The sequence below is a fragment of the Leuciscus leuciscus genome, assembly GCF_965113295.1.
Source record: "Leuciscus leuciscus genome assembly, chromosome: 6".
Classification (NCBI taxonomy): Eukaryota; Metazoa; Chordata; class Actinopteri; order Cypriniformes; family Leuciscidae; genus Leuciscus; species Leuciscus leuciscus.
This window is the reverse complement of record NC_138730.1, coordinates 39152449-39172067: the sequence shown is the minus strand read 5'-3', so window position 1 is coordinate 39172067 and position 19619 is coordinate 39152449. Positions and strand designations below refer to the sequence as shown.

The window sequence follows — 19619 nt, the reverse complement described above, 5'->3', positions numbered from 1 at the left end:
CAATTTTGGCGAGAGTTACCCTTTAAGCTGGACTGTGATGCTACTTTCTTCTGGAAGAAACTTTTTTACATTATTTTCCTGTTATCTCTGTAAAGCTGCTTTGAAACAATCTGTATTGTAAAAAGCGCTATATAAATAAATGTGACTTGACTTGACTATTGTGTACAGTTGCACTATTTAAACATTATTGGCACTTTTACAGAAGAAACGTGTATCTGCAACTTTTTAATTTCTGCAAGAGCTGGTGTTTGGGTTTTTCTTTTTTTTCTTTTATATAATTATTATATTATAGGAGCCTGTTTGATGATGGGTACGTTTTACATTAGATCAATGTTTGTGTTTCTGAGGCTCTCAATAATGCATGCAGCTATCACTTGTAGCCAAAAACAGTGGTGAATGGTACTATATTTATATCGTCATTGATATCGTTATCGCAATAAATACCAGAAAATATTGTGATATAGTTTTAAGTCCATGTCTAATTTCCATAACTGTTTATTTCACACCGACATAAGGAGTTGTTCTGCAGTAAACTGTATTAAACGATTCTGCGGGAGTGTGGGCGGGGCCTTGATAGCACACGGCTCCACTTCATGCTCACTATGTGCAAACTCGGGTCCTGAGTTCACTTCTGCGCGGACTCAGGTCCATGAATCAGATGTCAGCGCCATATTGGGACATTGGCGGCTTCACTTTTCTACAATGTAAGAGAGTAGAGGTGCGTCGTCCATATTTTTTACAGTCTATGGTTGACACAAATACAATAATGAAATGACTCATTAAATTCAAATTCAGTATTCTTGATATTAAAGGATGTTTGATCCATTCGTGAATGAAGCATTAATGTTTGTTAAGTAACATCATGTTAAGCAAATTTTAAATGTTCCAAATTCTCGGTGAACTAATCAGCCTTTTTGTTTAGGCAAGGCAAGTTTATATAGCACATTTCATACACAATGGCAATTCAAAGTGTTTTACATAGAAGAAAAAAAAAGAATAATTAAAACAGTTTAGAAAAAAAAAAATACAGTACTTTTAAAAAATAAAAATAAAAGAATATTATTATAGATCTTTCCTTCAAAAGGATTCCCTTAAGACTTAAATCTTTCAACCTTCTTTTAACCTTCAATCTTCTTACAACTTCCATCTATCAACTTTCCTTTCATTTTCTTTTCTCCCTCATTTACTCGCACGTTCTTTTCACTTTCTTTAGCACTGCGATTCACATTCTTTCTCAGAATACTGTTCTACTTTCAAACCCACATTAATACACGTCACTGTCACCTTCTGAGTGGGCATTTACAGTTACGGGCTAAATGCCCTGCTGACCATAATTAAAACCCTCTCTGTCACCTTGCCTATAGTTTGATCTTTTGAAAGCAAAACAAACAGTCGGACGAACAGCGGCACAGTGCTCATTCAGTAAATGCATAGCTAAACAGAAGTGTTTTGAGTCTGGATTTGAATGTGACTACTGTAGGAGCACATCTGATCTCTTCTGGAAGCTGGTTCCAGCATAATAGCTAAAAGCAGATTCGCCATGCTTAGAGTGAACCCTTGGTATTTCTAGCTGATATGATCCTAATGATCTGAGTGATCTGTTGGGTTTATATTCAGTGAGCATATCTGCAATGTATTGAGGTCCTAGGCCATTGAATGATTTATATACCAGTAATAATACTTTAAAATCAATCCTAAATCTAACTGGGAGCCAGTGTAAAGACCTGAGGACTGGTGTGATATGTTCATATTTTCTGGTTCTGCTCAGAATCCTGGCGGCAGCGTTCTGTATGAGCTGCAACTGTCTTATGGTCTTTTTGGGAAGGCCAGTGAGGAGTCCATTACAATAATCCACCCTGCTGGTGATGAAAGCATGCACAAGTTTGTCTAAGTCTTGTCTGGAAACAAAGCATCTAATTCTTGCAATTTTTTTAGATGATAGTAGTATGCTGATTTAGTTATTTATTTGACATGACTACTGAAACTAAGGTCTGACTCTAGTGTCACACCAAGATTCCTGACTTGATTTTTAGTTGTTTGACCTCTAGAGTGAAGGTATGCGTTCACCTTGAGAACTTCATCTTTGTTTCCAAACGCAATGACTTCAGTTTTGTCTTTGTTTAATTGAAGAAAGTTTTGACACATCCAACTGTTGACTTCGTCAATGCATTGGCACAGGGAGTCAATGGGGCTGTAATCGTTAGGCGAAAGGGCTAAGTAGATCTGTGTGTCGTCGGCATAGCTGTGGTAAGCAATTTAGGACATCTCCTGTCTCTCAAGGCAAGCACTTCCATCCTTTTGATTGCATGTTTCCTGATTGCTTTGGAAGGCACTAACAGCTTTCTTAATTTTCATAATTTTCAGGACAACAGTCTTCATTCGCTTCTCTCTCTCTCTCTCAAACAAATTTTCTCCTTTAGCTATCTTTTCTAGGATAAGAGCTTCTTGTTTCATTTTCTCGAGTTCAACAACCCGATCCTCAAAGCCAGGACTTTTCTCCTCCTTCTCGGTTTTGATCAGGATTTCAAGATATTCGGCTGTGGAGAGAGATTTTGGCTTCAGTGCAATTTCATCCAGTCTTCTTAGACAATCAGAGGACAGTTTGACCAACTTCCTTAATTTTTCCTTAATTCCACGGAGTTCTTTTTCAAGTGCATCAAGTATTTGCTTTGTGTCCATAAACTTTCCTTTTGCCTTCATGAAGTTGTCTTTCAGCTCTTTAATAGTTTTTTTCTCTATTTTTGTTTCATACGTCCACATGAAATTTTCCTTAGCATGAGCAGAGTAATGGCAGTTTTCAGGGCAGATAATGCAGTGTCCAGCCTCCATCACAGCACAAGTTTGCACAGAATCTTCTGCAGGGAGGAAACAGTTGGAGTGACATGTGAAGAAGCAGGTGTTGCAATTCATGGTAAAACAGTTTACAGGGGATCTGATTGCTTTCATCACCTCTACATCTTGCTCAAAATCCTCATTTTGTTCCATGTTCTTGCTCTCATTTTCCAAACATTGTTTGAAATTTTTTATCTCACTCATTTTAGAGAGACCTGCAGTTATTTGAGGGGTCAGACTTTTCATGGCTTTCTCAAGGCGCTCTCGTTCCTCCAAGACCTTTATAGTCATCGTCAGATCTTTACTTTCAATGGCCCCCAATGCCTTGAAAAAAGCCTTCATCTGTTTAAAGGTTTTGTCCCAGACAAGCTTGGTCAGTTTATCATCTTCATCATTATTATCATCTGAATCATTGTCAGAGGTTGTAGGCTCTTCTACTTTTTTGTCTGCATACACAGCTGAATTGTTGAAACTGAAATGGGTGGGTTGTCCCTTTTTATTCTTTTGACAGGGCAGATCTGCTGCTTTGATGGCCTCTAGAACTGGGATGTTTTTACCATCTGCAAATGTCACCAAAATGATGATGTTCTCTGCAATGTCTTTGCCAAAAATGGACAGTACAGAGTCAAATATGTATCTCTGATTGGCACTCAGGCGGGGAAGAGAGGCCTGGACAACAAAGCAGACGGCATCAATGTGATCAATTCCCAAAGGGCTACAAAGAAAGCTTTTGACCTGCTTTGTAATCAGTTTATCATGTGCGATCCCTCTTGTATCCCCAAATCCGGGTGTATCAACGATTGTGAGGGAGTAAGGAATTTGAAAGCCAGGCTGATTGTACAGCTCATAAGATGAGACATTATATGTCTGACTCTCAGCCTGTGAGCGATTGGTCACTTCATTGATTAGTTTGAAGCGATATGCATCCTCCCACTTTACGCCCAGTATGTAATTGACCATCACATTAACCAGTGTGGTTTTTCCTGCACCCGTTGATCCCAAAAGAAGAATTACTTTGTTTTTCACATCCTCAACCTTTCTTCCGAAGACATACTGATTAAAACTTACATTCTCTGCCAATTTTTTGTGTAGTGTCAGTGTATATATTGATGGATTGCCCTTTTTTATTCGTGAAGATTGATTCAAGAACGACCCAGTCCCATCCTTATTTGATTGTTTCCCCTTAAAACTGGCTGAAAACACAGTTTCAGGGCTGGAGAGACTCTCTCCATCATTTCCACAGTTTGCAAACACTCTGATTGCGTAATCTGCGTCTTCTTTCAATCCCTGAAGAGTGCACTCCCTGTTTGTAGATTTCACAGGCTTCCATGGCTTTTCACTTTCCTGATCCTTCGTGCATTCTCTGAATTCCAACACGTATCCAGTGACCAGAACATCTTCTCCCACAGATGTAGGAACATCCCAGGCTACAGTTGCAGACTCTGATTCTACTCGTTTCACTATAGGTGCTCCAGGAGGAGAGCATGGACGAGTCCTGAAGAATGATGTTGTGTCACTAGTCAGACTTACTCCTGGACGACACACCGCCTTACAGTTGAAACGATATTCTTTATGTGGTTGTAACTGCTTGACTGTGACTTGATCAGAAACCCCATCAGTAAACACATCTGTCCATTCAGGGCTCTGCGCAGACTGATATGAAATGCAGTACGAGTTCACACAACTAACACCGTGGACAGGAGGTTTGATTTGCAGATGTATGCAGTCATGCTCCGCACTCAAGAAGACTGGTTTGGGGGGTTTTGAGGGGAGCTCGTACTGTGAGCTTATGAGTCTCCCCCTTTCATAAACATGAATTGAAGAGGCAGTGAGGAGTTCATCCGGGATTGATGCAATGCAGAATTCAATGTTCTTTCTTCCTTTATTGACTTCTTTGAAATCTAGGAAGGACTGTATGTTTTCCCTGGTCAGTGTAGTTACATTTCCTGAGGAAAACCATTTATCTGTCTTTTTTAAGGAGTCTTGATCATAACTTACTGGCTCTCCATTGTTGCATGATTGTTTTTTCAGGTAATTCTCCAGGTCTGAAAAGTACAGTTCCTTTTCATTTAAGGAGGAAAGTGCAAAAGCTATCACATAGTTATTGGATGCTTTCAATACAAACTTGTCCAAGTCATTGCTGGATGAAAAAACAGGAACTTCTTTCATGATTTCGAGGTAAGATCTAATGACATTCATCTCTCGCTCTCGCTCATTGAGATACTTGTGTACCAGAGCACCCTGAAACGGGGATCTTTCTTTGTCATTAAGAGCATCAACAAGTTCTTGTTCTTCTTTTCCTCCACCCCTTATGGATGGAAGAAGCCTGCAGAGATGTTTTTGAAAAACTATTTTGTACTCTGAGCAGAGGTCCTTAAATTTTCTGATTTTAGTTTTGATTTCAGGGAATTGAATGGCAACATTGTCCCTCATCAGGTCTTGACATTGAATGTCACAATTATCCAGTTCATCCATGATCCGTTGGGCACGTCGTACTAGGCTTACACTGATCTCCCTGACTAACTGAGCAGCTGTTGAATCTAGTTTTTTCAGAGGGTAAAGCCATACAGTCATGGGCACAGCATTCTCTCCATGTTCTCCCAACAGTTTTGGCAGCTCTGAGTACACCTTGATGGCATCTACATAGGAAACTGGATTGTTTTCCAGAGCAAAATCTCCATGAAAAGTGCAGCTGAATTTGTTCATTTTCTCTTTTTCTGAATCACTCATTTTCAAAGATGCTTCACCTTCAACTGATATTAAAGGTATATTTTTGATTGATGCTCGGAGGTCTCCTTGTATCTCTTGATGATTTTCATTGGATGAAACTTCACGGTCAAAAATAAAGAACGCTTGAGCTCCATACAATAGAGCCGTAACAACATGTGTGGCCGAGCCCTCCTGAAATACATTGGAATGCTTTATGTTCCCTGCTCCAAGATGCTCCATAGTTAACTGCTCAAAACGTGAAGTTGTCCGATACTGTAAAGTGACTCGAGATTGATGTTTGGACTTCTTTTTATCATTTAAAAAGTCAGCTGACCCTTTCACACTAACTAATCCACACAAAAAGCTGGCTTTAAGAGATGCAGAAACATTCAAAGCTTCTACTTTGTCTTCACTTGAATCTGAGGCAATGATTTTGAAGTCAGTGTTTGGCTGTGGCCGTACATTAATGTTCTTCTGCAACATCTCCGCATCCCAAAGAGTTATTCCTTGGGAACATTTTTATATTAATCATTAGTTACCCCAAAGGTAAAGCATAAAATCTAACAAAGTAATAAAATACACCATTTTGATTGTTTCCCCTAGTGTCATCTGTTAGTGTGTCAATGTGCTTTTTATTACCTGGAATGAGGACATCTCTTCGGCAGTCATAAAGCATTCCCAACTGAAAAGGTCGGCCAAGACAAGCCAATTCAATGGTTTCAGAGTCCGACATCTTTCTAGTGAAAAAGTCTTGGATTATATATATATATATATATATATATATATATATATATATATATATATATATATATATATATATATATCATTTTTTTATGTTAAACACATAAGTATACAAAATGTAACTGAAAACTATTGCATTAGCCTTGTGAAAAGTTACTGGCAGCTTTAATATATTTAGGCCTGGAACTATCAATATTTTTTCAATCGATTAATTTATATTTTTTCCGATTAATCGAATAAACTAATTAATATTTTTCAGGTTAATCTATTGTTTTTATTTTCTGAATAGTCGATTAATCCTCTGGTTAATTTACAGATAAATAATAACCTTAACTAATTAATGTATGAACTTTTACCTTAATGACAAAAGATAAGGTTTATGTGTAGGCCTAATTTACATTTACATTTACATTTAGTCATTTAGCAGACGCTTTTATCCAAAGCGACTTACAGATTAGGACTAAGTTAAGCGAGTCATCATGAAGAGGCAATTAGGAATGGTGTTTACTATGGCTGCTTTCACAGTCACTTTTTGGGATTTACAGTAGCAATTGCTTACAAGTGTGAATCCTGATTTTTATTTTTATTTTCATTCAGGATATTAAAGTAGCTGCTTGCCTTGTATAGGAACAACTGAAGTCACAACCACATTCTAACTAACTAACTAACTAAATAACTAACTAACTAACTAACCATAACTGAAACCATAGCGACAGTATCAAACATGGCTGTGTCCATAAAACGTTTTACCGTGAAGTTTACAATGATTAACAGCGGTGCGAGTTCATCCATTAGATATCCATTCGATATTTGAAATAACCAACAACAGCGACAACGACGAATCAACACATTCCACGCAAATTGACTTGTCGTTCCAGCCCTAAATATCATTTCACATTTCAAATAGTATTTTAAACTAATCCAATGGCACGCATTTCAGACGTGAATCATGGCAGAGTCGACAATTGAAATAAAGAGAAAAGTGTTTTGAGTAAGTCTACCACTAGTATTCAGAAATACTACAGAAACTGAATAAAATGTATCAAATTTAAAATAACAATAAATAGTATTTTAGTCCTGTATAAATTAAATACATAGGCTATTACAGTAATCCTGATTCCTTACAATTAAAGGTATATTTTGTTGTTTTATCAACAATAATGACACACATATTAGGCTGCTGTCACTTTAAGAGTTAGTGCACAGATCCATTACACTGTTTTCATTATACTGTCACACTGTTTAAGACACAACCAACTAGAGAGAGAGAGAGAGAAAGATAGAGAAAAGTTTTAATCTGTATGGAATTTACTCATTACTCATTAATTTACTCATACAACCTACATGCTAAAGTGAATTAATGTTTGCAGGAATTTCCCGCATTATAAATGCCAGACCTGCACTTATAATGAAATTAAAATTATGTGCCATACTCGCAATTCCGCGCTGAAATTCGAGTCCTTCACAATCGGACAGAACTACAAAAATATTGACGTCTTGGGTAATATTATGATGTAAATGAAGCAACAAGATGTTTTATTTATTAAAGACAACATAGTTACCGTAATGCAGCTTCTCAGGTCATTCACTAATATCTGCAAATAAAACAAAACAAAAAACATGAAATCTAGAAATGTTCAGTTACAGCAGTTGTATTTCTACAATGGAATATAGACTAGAACATTTTATATGTATACATAATACACTCTTAGAGAAAGAAAAAGCTACAAAATCTGTCACTTGGGTTGTGGCCTTTTCAAAAGGTATTATGTACTACTATTTACTAATTTGCACCCTTAAGGGGTAAACATGTACAAAGTTGTACCTTTTGAAAGTGACAACTTTTCTACCTTTTTTTTTTCTGAGAGTGTATTTCAATATATATACTCTTTTTAAAGCTTTTGAGCCTTTTCACCAAGCTAGGAAAGTTCACTGCTCAGTTTCCAAAAGGTCAGTAAAAACAAACAATCAGCTTATTTGACAGTTGACATCTACTACAGGTAGGTCACAGTGTCACCAAAACAACAATCTTCCACAGCATATCTATTAACTACTGCTATCTCTGGTATCATCTGCGACAGTTATGAAACAAAAACTCAGTTTTCAAATACAAAGACAGATATTATAATTCATTTAGTTGTATATTACAGCATTTAAAACACATGTGACAGCTTGGCCTCACCTACTATATGAAAAATACTGGTGTCCCGGGAACACAGTTCTGTGGTGTGGATAAAATATACCTTAGTTATATATTTTTTTGTTTTTGTTTTTGTCTGAAAACCAGTGTGGTTTTATTGTGTTCACTTGTTTACCTTGCAGCCATTACAAATAAGTATGATATCTGAATTTTGGTATGGAGGACATCATTGACAGAAATGTTTCTAATATAAGCAACATACCTTTTTCCCCCACTATATTACTCCAGAATGATTTGTCCTCTTCAGGTTTAGACACTATTCGTTTACATCTAAAAACTGTGGTTTTATAGAGTAAATCAGGGCCACTCCTTGCAACACTTTGATTGGGCAGCAAAGTAACAAGTCCTGATAGTAAAATGTTTGATCAGGTCATACTAGTATGGCAATATGAGCAGGTAAATAACTAAAGAATAGCTTATGCAGCAAGTGACCTTTGGTAATGTATTGTATGAACTCACATCCCAAAATACCATGAAAGAATTGGGATCAGCAATTTTCCTTCATTCTCAGAACCTCATTAGGATATATGGTGTTTCAAAGTCCTTTGTAAACCCATATACTTTTATAAACCACTGTCCATAAATGCAAATAACACAGTTCTGAGAAGACTTTTAATATGTCCTTTGATCACACATTCCAACGTGATCTTACGAGAATACGTGTGTATTTTTACTTAAACTGTGGTTCTACCAAACGTACGTTTACTTACGTTTTCATACACATTGAAACGTAAAATATTGACATTGACATACTCTGTGGGTGTTTGGCTCGAGGTCATGGTGCAAAGGACCCTTGGTTGATGTTACTCTGAACCATCCCTTTAAGCTTTCATATGCTCCAAATTTATGTTACTGGGGGATTAATCGGTCCTCCAACTTGATCAGCTCTTATAGCAGCAAAGAAATGTATAGCTATACAATGAAAATCAGAAGAACCACCCAGTCATGTTGTTTGGCTTAGAGAACGTTTGTCCTATATGCCTGTTGAAAAAATAATGTTTAATCTGATTTTTTTTTTATCAATGTTCGAAAAGATATGAGACAGATTTATTGAATATATGAATTATTTGGATGTCACATTGATTGAAAATGCAGATGTGATAATGTAACCCTTCTCTACTTTAACTGATGAAAACCTGTCTCTTACATACCAGCTTGAGTGCCTTGTAATACTGTACATTTGAGTGTTCTGTCTATTGGGGGGTGGGACAGGACTGGGAGCGTTGCTAGAAAAGATGGTTTACTTGTATACTGAACTCAATCTGTGAATTGTTAAAGGGATACTTCACCCCTGGAAAGATTAATGTGTATTTAAATTAGGGCTGGACCCGAATATTCGAATATTCGTTCGGTGGGTTGGTATTCAATTTGAAAATTTGACATTCGAATATTCCTTTTTTTTTTTTTTTTTTTTTTACACCTGGGATCCCCCGCGAAACGGTTCTCATTCGCGCTTGAATATGGCCGGCGACACACTGGCTGCGTGGTGTGTCCGTTTTTATTTCTGCTCCCATGTTAACAGGTTGAGGTTTGCACACTGCCTGCGTGAGACACGCTCAAGGCGCGGCACGAGCCACGCGGAAAACGCGTGCATACTAGAAATAGAACCGATGCCTAAAAGTGTTCCTGCAACGGGAGTATTCTCTGGCTAGCGCAGAACAGCAGAGTTTGTATGGACCGAAGCGCATGCCTGAGCTTGTGTTTTGGGTTAAGCTGCGTTGCTTTGACATTGTGGAAAATAGAATAATAGAAACAAAATGTATTAGCCTTTTTACCCGTTATTATCAATCTAAATTAATCTCGTTTTTAATTTAACTTAATTTGTTTTTTCTTTATAAAAATTCAGTTTTTCTTTATTTAAATTTCGTTTTTTCTTTATTTAAATTTCGTTTTTTTCTTTATTTAAATTTCGTTTTTCTTTATTAAAATTTTGTTTTTCTTTATTTTAATTTTGTTTTTCTTTATTTAAATCTACCCTTTACTGTGTCAGTAATTAGTTAGTCAGAAAAATATTAGACTACCTTAAAAGTATTGCTTAATTTAACAGACCTGTGTGTGTGTGCGCGTTTTATATCATTAGTGCAGTGTCCATTCTCTGAGCATATAAGCCCTGCCCGCGTGAGGCGTGCCGCTTCCCGCTCGCGCTGTTCTGTAGTTTACAAAAAGTTTATTAATTCTGAATGTGTCGCGTCTTGCGTGTCCATCTATATTGCACCAAATGCGACACTGCACTTGTGAAGTCGATTGGATGAACGGTTCTCGAAATAATAAAAATGCAAACGGACATACAGACACATAGAGATTCCTGCCTTTATTAGAGAGAATAATATGTTCAGCCCCCTCTCTCCGAAGCTTCGAATATTCGATGTTCATTACTACCGAAGCTTCGAAGCTCAAAAAATGGTATTCGGACAAGCCCTAATTTAAATGGTCATTTATGTAGTAGAAATGTGAAATTATTTTAGAAGTCGGTGTCTTCTAGACTGAGAAAAGCCAGAAAATTAATTTTTGGCTCCTGTGGATGAAAGACAACAACTCCCAGAATGCACTTTCTTCGTAGCCCTATGAGGCCACTCCCAAGCCATGCCTACAGGTTACAGAGGGCAGTATCGGAAGAAATGATACAAATAGGCTACTAGTTGACTCGAAACTGACGAGTTAGTCCGCCCCAGCTCGAGTCTGCCCGGGCTCTTCCTTCTGACTGCCAAGCAGGTATTGCTCCTCTGCTGCAGCAGCTGCTCCGGCCACATCTTGTTCCTCCATTATCCGCAACTGTTCCTCGTTGTATTGCGGCTCGTACAGGTAGCCACAAACATCGGATTCGCGTGCCGTCACCATTCATTATGTTTACATTATTACATTATTTGACACTGACACGTACGTGCCAGCTTTGCAGGTCATGCATTCTGCTTCACACGGATCCCGGATTGTATTCTACTGATACAAAGCTTAATGCTAATCGGTGAAGTATCCCTTTTAATGTGAAAAATAATAAATATATTGATTAAAAAAATAAAAACAGGTATTGGCCTAAGACACGAAACGAGCGGTTTGTGTGAGGAAAAAGAACAGTATTTATATCGTTTTTATCTCTACACAACCACGTCCAAGTGATCTGAGGGTGCGCGCGCTTCCTGGTGTGTGACGTGTGCGTTCTGGCTTAGTCTGCGCAAGCGCCGGAAAGTGTACAAGAGGTAAAAACAATATAAATACTGTTCGTTTTCTCACACAAACCGCTCGTTTCGTGTCTTAGGCCATCAATGTGTACTTACGATGGGGAATTGTTTAATTTGGACTTCTCTGTGCATGCTCTTCGAGGGGGTGACCATCGACCTGCATTACATGACTGACAAACAAGAACGGTTTGCCCTAAAAATATAAAAATTGAAACTACTGCGGAAACAAAGACACCTACATCTTGGATGCCCTTGAGGTAAGCTAAAACATACCAAAATTTTATTTCAAAATGAACTAGTGTTGTCACGGTACCTAAATTTCAGTATTCGGTACCAATACCAGTGAAAATCCACGGTTCTCGGTACCAATTTCGGTACCAAAGGGCTAGAAATCAATAAATTCTTTGCTGATACTTTCTCGTCATCATGGAGAGCGCAGTTCGCACCATTTCAAAAATAGTCGATCTCCGAATGCGAATTACTGAATTTACTCTTGAATTTTAGTTTTGTTTTTATATGAGGATCCTTTTTCAAATACAAGGTCAATATTGATTTTCACTAATGATAAAACAACAAATTATCCGTGAATTTATATGGAACTAAACTTTAAAAGCTTTCCATCTTTACTCTCTCCTCATGTAACGTTGCATTCGGAGATCGACAAGTTTCTCCTTTCCACAAGCGCTTGCTCTCCCGTGACGTCTGTCGTTGCAATGCAACCATGAACATAGGCGTGCCTGGAAAACCGAGCGTGCCGCGTCGCTTCTATTATGAGCGTGCTTGCCGCGCACCTACATTTGGAATAACGAATCTGCACGCGCAAAAAACGGCCACTTATGGCAACGTGACATTAGCCAAATCCAAAATATTTCCATATGTGTCTCTTTCCTCCTTTCTTATCAACAAGTGGATTTACAGCCACCACATCAGCAGCACCGCCGGTCGCCATGTCTCAGCGCTTTAATAAAGAGGACGCGCAACTGCACGCGCTCAGTGCATGCGTGCATGCATGCGCATCAAGGAACCGGGTTTGAACGGGTCCTCAGTACCACCGGTACTTAAGAAAACTTGGTACCGTGACGTTTACATTTTTCTAGTACCGACTTGGTACCGAAGTACCGGGTCTTTTGACAACACTAAAGTGAACTATCCCTTTAACAATGAGACTAGGCCGCACCATGGGCTGCACATTTAAACATCTGAATAAATGTAATATACTTATTCTCTGTTTCCAAAATATATAATAATTCCTTATTTTTGTTTTCTTAGATTTTTTTTGTAAGACTTTCTACACAGTCATTTGAAAATCACGTTCAGTATTTGGTTGTAAGATTTTGTTTAGCATCTTTTGACATAAAGTGCTTAGCAGTGCATATGTATTTCAAATCCTCTCAAGTGATGACAACTTGACTTTGATTGACTTGATTTACTTTCTCTTTTACACAGATCATTCATACAATCAATGATTTACTGCAAGCAAACAGTACACTGTATATCTATGTTTATGAAAGTGTATCATGTATCAAGGTCACTTCAGCAGTGACAAAAACAAATGTGATTTATGATAATTTCTTATTTTAAGTGAAAAGTAAGTAAGCACACACATATGAAGGATCTGTTCATCACATCACTAGTGTTTTGAAGTTACAGTGGAAATAGTGAGTGTGTCGACATTCTTTTGGATGCAATACAGTACAAATATAAGTGTACAAAGCTTATAGAATATTATTAAAGGTCTGACTCAAGGATGTCACAGTTTTCTTATTATCTTTGGTCATTTATATGATGACGTGTATGAACAAATATGATATGTATGATGAATTAAACAACACATGTCTCCCATTAATGCATTTTTTTTGATGACCCTTAAGAACTGCTGGTTGACATTTCAGTTGGTAGTGTCTTTTTGCAAATTTTCCTTTTCTATGCGAATTCTTTTCTTCTCTTCTTGTTCTCTGTTTCTGTTCTCAGTGTCAATTTTCTTCTTTTCGGCTTCTCTCCTTTTCTGCAAATATTTTTCTTGTTGTAGTCTATTAAGTTGTTCCTGGGCGGCTTGTTTTTCTGCTTCAGCCCGATTGCGCTCTTGCTCTGCTTTTTGTCGTCTCTCTCTTTCGTTCTGCATTTCATTCCCCATTTTCTGTGAGTCCTTTGATTTAAATAGCCTAGTGCTTTGACGATTTTAAATATGTGATACTTTAAAGGAGAAAGACAACAAGAACTTTTTGCCACAAAGTGAAATAATGTTATTCACAAAATTTCTAATTTCCAGCACAAATGTTATTTGCTGTTGTTAATATTATATGTCCATCAGGTTCGGAGGCAAGCAGTGATCTTCTGAAATGAAGAACCACAGATTAGTCCAACATAAATGTATTTCCAGTTTTATGTGTAAATGGCTTCTGTATATGTGGAACAGCATTTACATTATTAACTGGAAAACAGTGCTAGAAAATTTTATGGACCATGTTTATATACCAACTATTTACTTTAGCGACTAAAACCAAGCTAGCATTCAAACCAGATTGCATCAAAGTTTATTTTTAAACATTTCTTTTTACATTGCTTCAAGAATAACTATAAAGTAACAATAATATTTTTATATATTTAATTGACTGCCAAAAATGGTATGTGGAGCTTGTAATTCAATTATTGCAAAATAACAACAGCTATTAAAACCTAAATTTTAACAAAAAGAGAAGAAATGTACATACATTTGTATTAACACTGTAAGCAACATACCCAGTTCTCCTTGATACTTTGGTAGTTTTTCAGTGTCTTTGCCCCTTCAGATCTTAGCTGGAGTTTATAGACTGCTAGAACAAGGCACCTTTATAGGGTAGGGTGGTGTTGCAATGCTGTGATTTGATAGATGATAGGTCAGACCAGCCAATTGGACTGCAATGTTACGATTTGAAATTTTACCATATTTTCACAAAGGAGAACTAATTTGTATTAATTTTGTGTATGTGTTTTGCCTACTGTTATATCTCGAAGACTCAGAAACCTATTGTTAGATATCATGCAGTCACATTTTTATGATCTTTTATGCAGTTTGGAAAGAGTTATCAATATATTTACCTCTTATCTTAGTCTGGTTGATTAGGGATTGCTACATGTAAATAGAGTTAATGGTTCCAGGTGTATTTATTGGCACACTAATTTTAAAACAGTGCCTGTAAAATTAACTGTGCAGATTTATCCTTAATCATGATACAAGAGCACTTTGACACAAAAGAGCCTTGTCATGACTTTCAAATATCAATCTGCACGTGCAAGGGACATTGGTTATGCTCATCTTTGCTCCCTCCTTTTAAGTTATCTTGAGTAAAAAAGCACAAAAAAATCACGAAACAGAAGCACATACAAAAGACCAGAACCGGAAGCGATGCAACCTGTTTTACAGAATACGTAACAGAAGTTACGTTGCTCATAACCCCTAAAACAAATGTTTTCAATTCAACTGTGATGTAAAAGTAGCCTATGTACAGTTTAGATATAATAAGACTCTCCTGATGAAGATATGACTGTCATGGGTTTGTGTTTGTGCTATCAGGTCTGTATTTTGGACAGAGTATGTTTTTGCAACACATTGTAAAATCTGAATCATTACCCTGTCACTTCTCACGCACACTTCTGAATCTGGTTTTCTCAAACATTTAAGCTGGAATTCCCAGAGACACACACACACACACACACACACACACACACACACACACACACACACACACACACACACACACACACACACACACACACAGACACACACACACACACACAGACACACACACAGACACAGACACACACACACACACACACACACAGAAAGCCATATGTTTGCATTGCTTCATAATGCATATGTGTGTTTTTCATATATCTGGTGTTAGACGTGAAGGTTGATTCAGTTCTTTGGCTCCTGGATATCGTTTACTTCTCACTCTAATGTCATGAATCTGTATCTCTCTCACTCACTCTTCAAGATCATCTTTTAAAAATGAGATTTATAATTAATTATTTTGCAGGGGTGACCATCATATCATTTGCACTCTCTATATATACACTTCTCAATGCTCGTATAGTTTGAGCTGTAAAAGTAATTTGGATAGCTTAGCTCAGATCATATGGGCTTGGGATAATTTAATGAGAAATGTTTGAGTTTGTTATAAATGGATTTTGATTGCAGACGTTGGTGTCTTGGCAAATTTGAGCAGTTTAATTCATTGACATTTCTTCTGAACTCTATAAAAGACACCTGGAATTACAGTGGTCTTTTTCTCAGGCGAAACATCTGAAAAGCAGGAGACTTTTTCTGTTGCTTATCATTGCTCTGCCTGGGAGAAAAATATGTAGTATTTAAAATATTAAAAAACATTTATGCACTAAAATATATTTTTATTCTCTCTTGTTAATATTATTATTTTATTCACCTTTTGTAAATACAAGCATTTTGCCTTAACATTTACTCCTGTAAAGCACGCTGGGAACAGCTGTACTAATTCTTAATAAAATCAGTTTCTTAACTAGGGTTTTCTGAGTAACAAAGGTAAAGTACAGGTTAGTTAGGATATTTGTTAGGTTTTACAGGATGGTAAATGTTCCCAGTCCACTGCTCATCCTTAACTGAAATAAATTTGTTGCACCAGTCTGCTTCACCAAATCTGAGAGATGACATTATACAAATCTCCACGGCACATCTGCACCAGATAATCATCTTTTTAAAACTGCCACCTAAGAGCCGTTTCACAGCTGACTGCATATCTTCCTTCTCCTGCTGGATTCAAAATGCTCTGAGATTCCCAATGCAATTTGAAAGATGGTGAGAGAAAGATTGGAATATGTGACAGGAGATAAATTTGGATGGAGAAGGGACAGATATGCAGTCATGCAGCACATACACACACCCGCTGATTATCAGGACAGTGGGATCGTGTTGGAATATGCCGTACACCATGATAGACACAGCCTCTATACATCAGTCTGAGTCTGACACATATTGAGTTTCTGCAGGTGGTTTCTTATTGTTCTTACATTTTTGGATGACTCTTACAAAAACATGTTTGAGTCATATTTCACTCCAAAATATTTAAAAAGTAGAATTTTGAAAACGAAATCAATGTAGAAAATGAAACCTATTTTAGGGCCAATCAATGTAAGTTATTTTATTATTTTTTTTACATTATTTTAAGGCATATTTCACTCCAAATTCTCATTGTAGTCTTTTGTAATTCCAATTACTGTACTGTATAAAAGTGTGTGTGTGTGTGTTTGAAAGATGAATGGGATCTTTTTATGTTCTGATAATATAAAACATACTTTTTATGCTGATTGTTTCTTCTCTTATTTGACCCTCCCTTTTTTTTTTCTTTAATCCCCCTCTCATGTTTGCGAGATATTAAATATTTGATGCATTTCAGCAGAGGAAGAGATGAACATTTTGTAAATGCATGCTTGCAGACACAAATCCTATAAAGAAAGACGATATGAAGAGTGCAAGAGTGAACAACGTGACTGCACAAGGCATCTCTCTCTGTTCTGGACATTTTCCAATTCTCTGTTTGGACTAGAAATACGTTTTTGACTCTGTGAACACCTCAGGAAACACAGCTAACAGGAAGACAGACAGCATGTGATGTGACCTGAACTAACCAAAATAAATAATCCCTCAAATTCCCCAAACAAATATACACATCAAATCTCTCCATTTGGGTTTTTCAATTCACTGAGTTTTACATCCGTTTGTTTTCATTTATTTTGAATTCCATCTCTGACATATCCGGTGGAATTGTTCCTCTCTTCTGAAAAAGCAGCCGCCGTCCTGTCACGTACATTCCTGAAACTCGTTGCTCAAACAGTTTCACTTTGATCTCATTGCTATAATAATTAATGATCATTTGACAAAATTATACCTAAATGTTCATTAGCTTTAACATAACTTTACATCAATGACCCAGATCAGCCAGACATTCCCAATTGACTGGGAATTAGCTTCATGACACATTTCCTGCCTGGTTTTCCTGTTGGCATGGTAATGAGTGAGTTTATATTGTATGTTTCCTGTGTTTGGTGGTTGTGTTTATTAAACTGAAGTGATTGAGTGGCTGCACATGAAGCTGCACTTAGAGCTTAAAAATCTTATAAGGTCTCATCAAAGTCTTAGTGTGCACTAGAAACACTGGAGTTTAATGCAAAATCTCTGTCAAAAGCCCATCACATAATGTGAAATCAGTTAACTAATTACTTGCATGTCTCTGTTTCCATCTGAGCTTCTTCAGCAGGTCCTTGGATGGCCAGGAACCAGAGAGCTTCTGAGAATGCAGTCCTACTTCCTTGCCATCGTGCCCTAGAGCAAGACACTAGGTTGCTTTAAGAAATCTGCCTCGCCAATTTATGAAAATGTCAGGTAACCAACCTTTCACTATTCATGTTATCCGATTTAATAGATTAAATAGTAGCTACTATAAAATGATAGATTCTGACAGAGCAAGTGTATAAGGGTTAAGGCCCGTTCACATCAGGATAATGACGATAAAGATTTTGTTTTAAAAATTGTCCGAAATTTAAAAGAACAGCAGAGTCCACAGAGTCCGGCTGATGACTGATAAAAACATTGAAAGCTGATCACAATCCACCCTGCTTTAAAGAGCTCAAACATTTAAAGCGGCAGACGACAAAACCGCAGTGTGTGCTTATAGTAAACAGTAGATGCCAATATTGTTCTTGTTATAGTTATTTTAGTTAATGCCCGTTCACACCAACTATGACAATAATACACAGCAACAACAATAATAATAATATTTTTTTATAGCTTTCTGTAAGTTATTTGAATTCCTTTTTTCATGACATTGAAGAAAGTAACTGCATTTTTTCTTAGATAACTGTTAATTTATTAATCTGACTGTTACACTTAAATCTTAGCAGAACAGTTCATTCTTAGCTATATCTGTTAAGGTTGTAGTAGCAAACAAAAGTGTATGGCCAAATGTCACCTTGCGTTTTTAATTTAAACTGACATTTTATTTCAATTCTTCCCATGCCATTTGGTAAAAGACAAACAAATATGTAATGATTATTAAAATGGATTTAAATCTCACTGCTGTGTTTAAAATAGTCTAGATGCGCGATCATGTGATCATAAATGGCAAATTTGCAGTTACCATCATACCCTCACTAATGTTACTTCAGATGCACAGTTTTGTGTGCAACAACCCTTTGAGTCATGATTCTACAGAGTTCTTCAAGGGCTCGTAATGCTGTTTGGAATTTGCTCAGTAAGTGAACAGGTGCTGGTTTGGATTTCTAACTTTCTGATAGTAGTTTGTCGCCATCTGCCGGTGTGCTTGAGGTAATACATTTCATTGAGGGGGAAAAGGGAGTTTGTACTGAGCTTATGAGTAGTTGTATTATATTAGACTCAGATACTTCAGAAATATTAAAGACATTAGAATTATGATTTGGTGATACAATATCCTTACTTCTTGCACTAAACCCTTGTGCTAAATCTTTATCTGAATCTATCATTTTTTTTATTAAATACACACAAGTTGATGCTTATCTTGAATTAAATTTCCCTGAACTTGTAATTCAATATCTTTATCTCCTTTGTTACTATTTTTCTATTGTACTTTATTGATATTCTCTCAGACTTGTGTACTATTCCCCTCAGCATCATTTATAAGGTTGAAGAATTTCGCTTTTCTCCATTTCTTTACAACTTTATTATGTAAACACTGAAACGTCCTTCTGTCATGTGCTAACCCAGATTTGAGCGCTATCTTCAAGGCATGGTCCCTCTGTTTCATTAACTTTTATAGCTGTTCATTTAACCAAGGTAAATTCTGCTTCTTTCAAGAAAACTTAAATTGCTACTGAATTCGCCTTGAACCTTATTAATCTGGGCCCGTATGTATAAAACTTCTAAGAAATGCTCTTAAGAATAGTCTTAAGCTTTGACTTAAGTGTCAGAA

General features: G+C 36.8%; 1 protein-coding gene across 6 annotated transcripts in view; it reads right to left on the bottom strand.

Moving 5' to 3' along the window:
- Nucleotides 1-1086: 1086 nt before the first annotated feature.
- The window catches only part of LOC309501384 (uncharacterized protein), a 32897-nt gene continuing 14364 nt past the window's right edge, over nucleotides 1087-19619 (bottom strand). Inside the window, exons 1-5 of one of the 6 annotated variants that reach the window (XM_082173444.1) lie at nucleotides 8685-8726; nucleotides 8465-8503; nucleotides 7845-7877; nucleotides 6181-6278; nucleotides 1088-6047 (exon numbers count right to left, since the gene is read on the bottom strand). In XM_082173444.1, the coding sequence (XP_082029570.1) occupies nucleotides 2257-6047; nucleotides 6181-6274 (3885 nt within the window). In that variant the 5' untranslated portion in view covers nucleotides 6275-6278; nucleotides 7845-7877; nucleotides 8465-8503; nucleotides 8685-8726 and the 3' untranslated portion in view covers nucleotides 1088-2256. Of the gene's footprint in view, nucleotides 6048-6180; nucleotides 6279-7844; nucleotides 7878-8464; nucleotides 8504-8684; nucleotides 8741-19619 lie in introns of those variants that run through there. The other 5 variants (XM_082173445.1, XM_082173446.1, XM_082173447.1 and 2 more) reach the window with 5 other exon arrangements.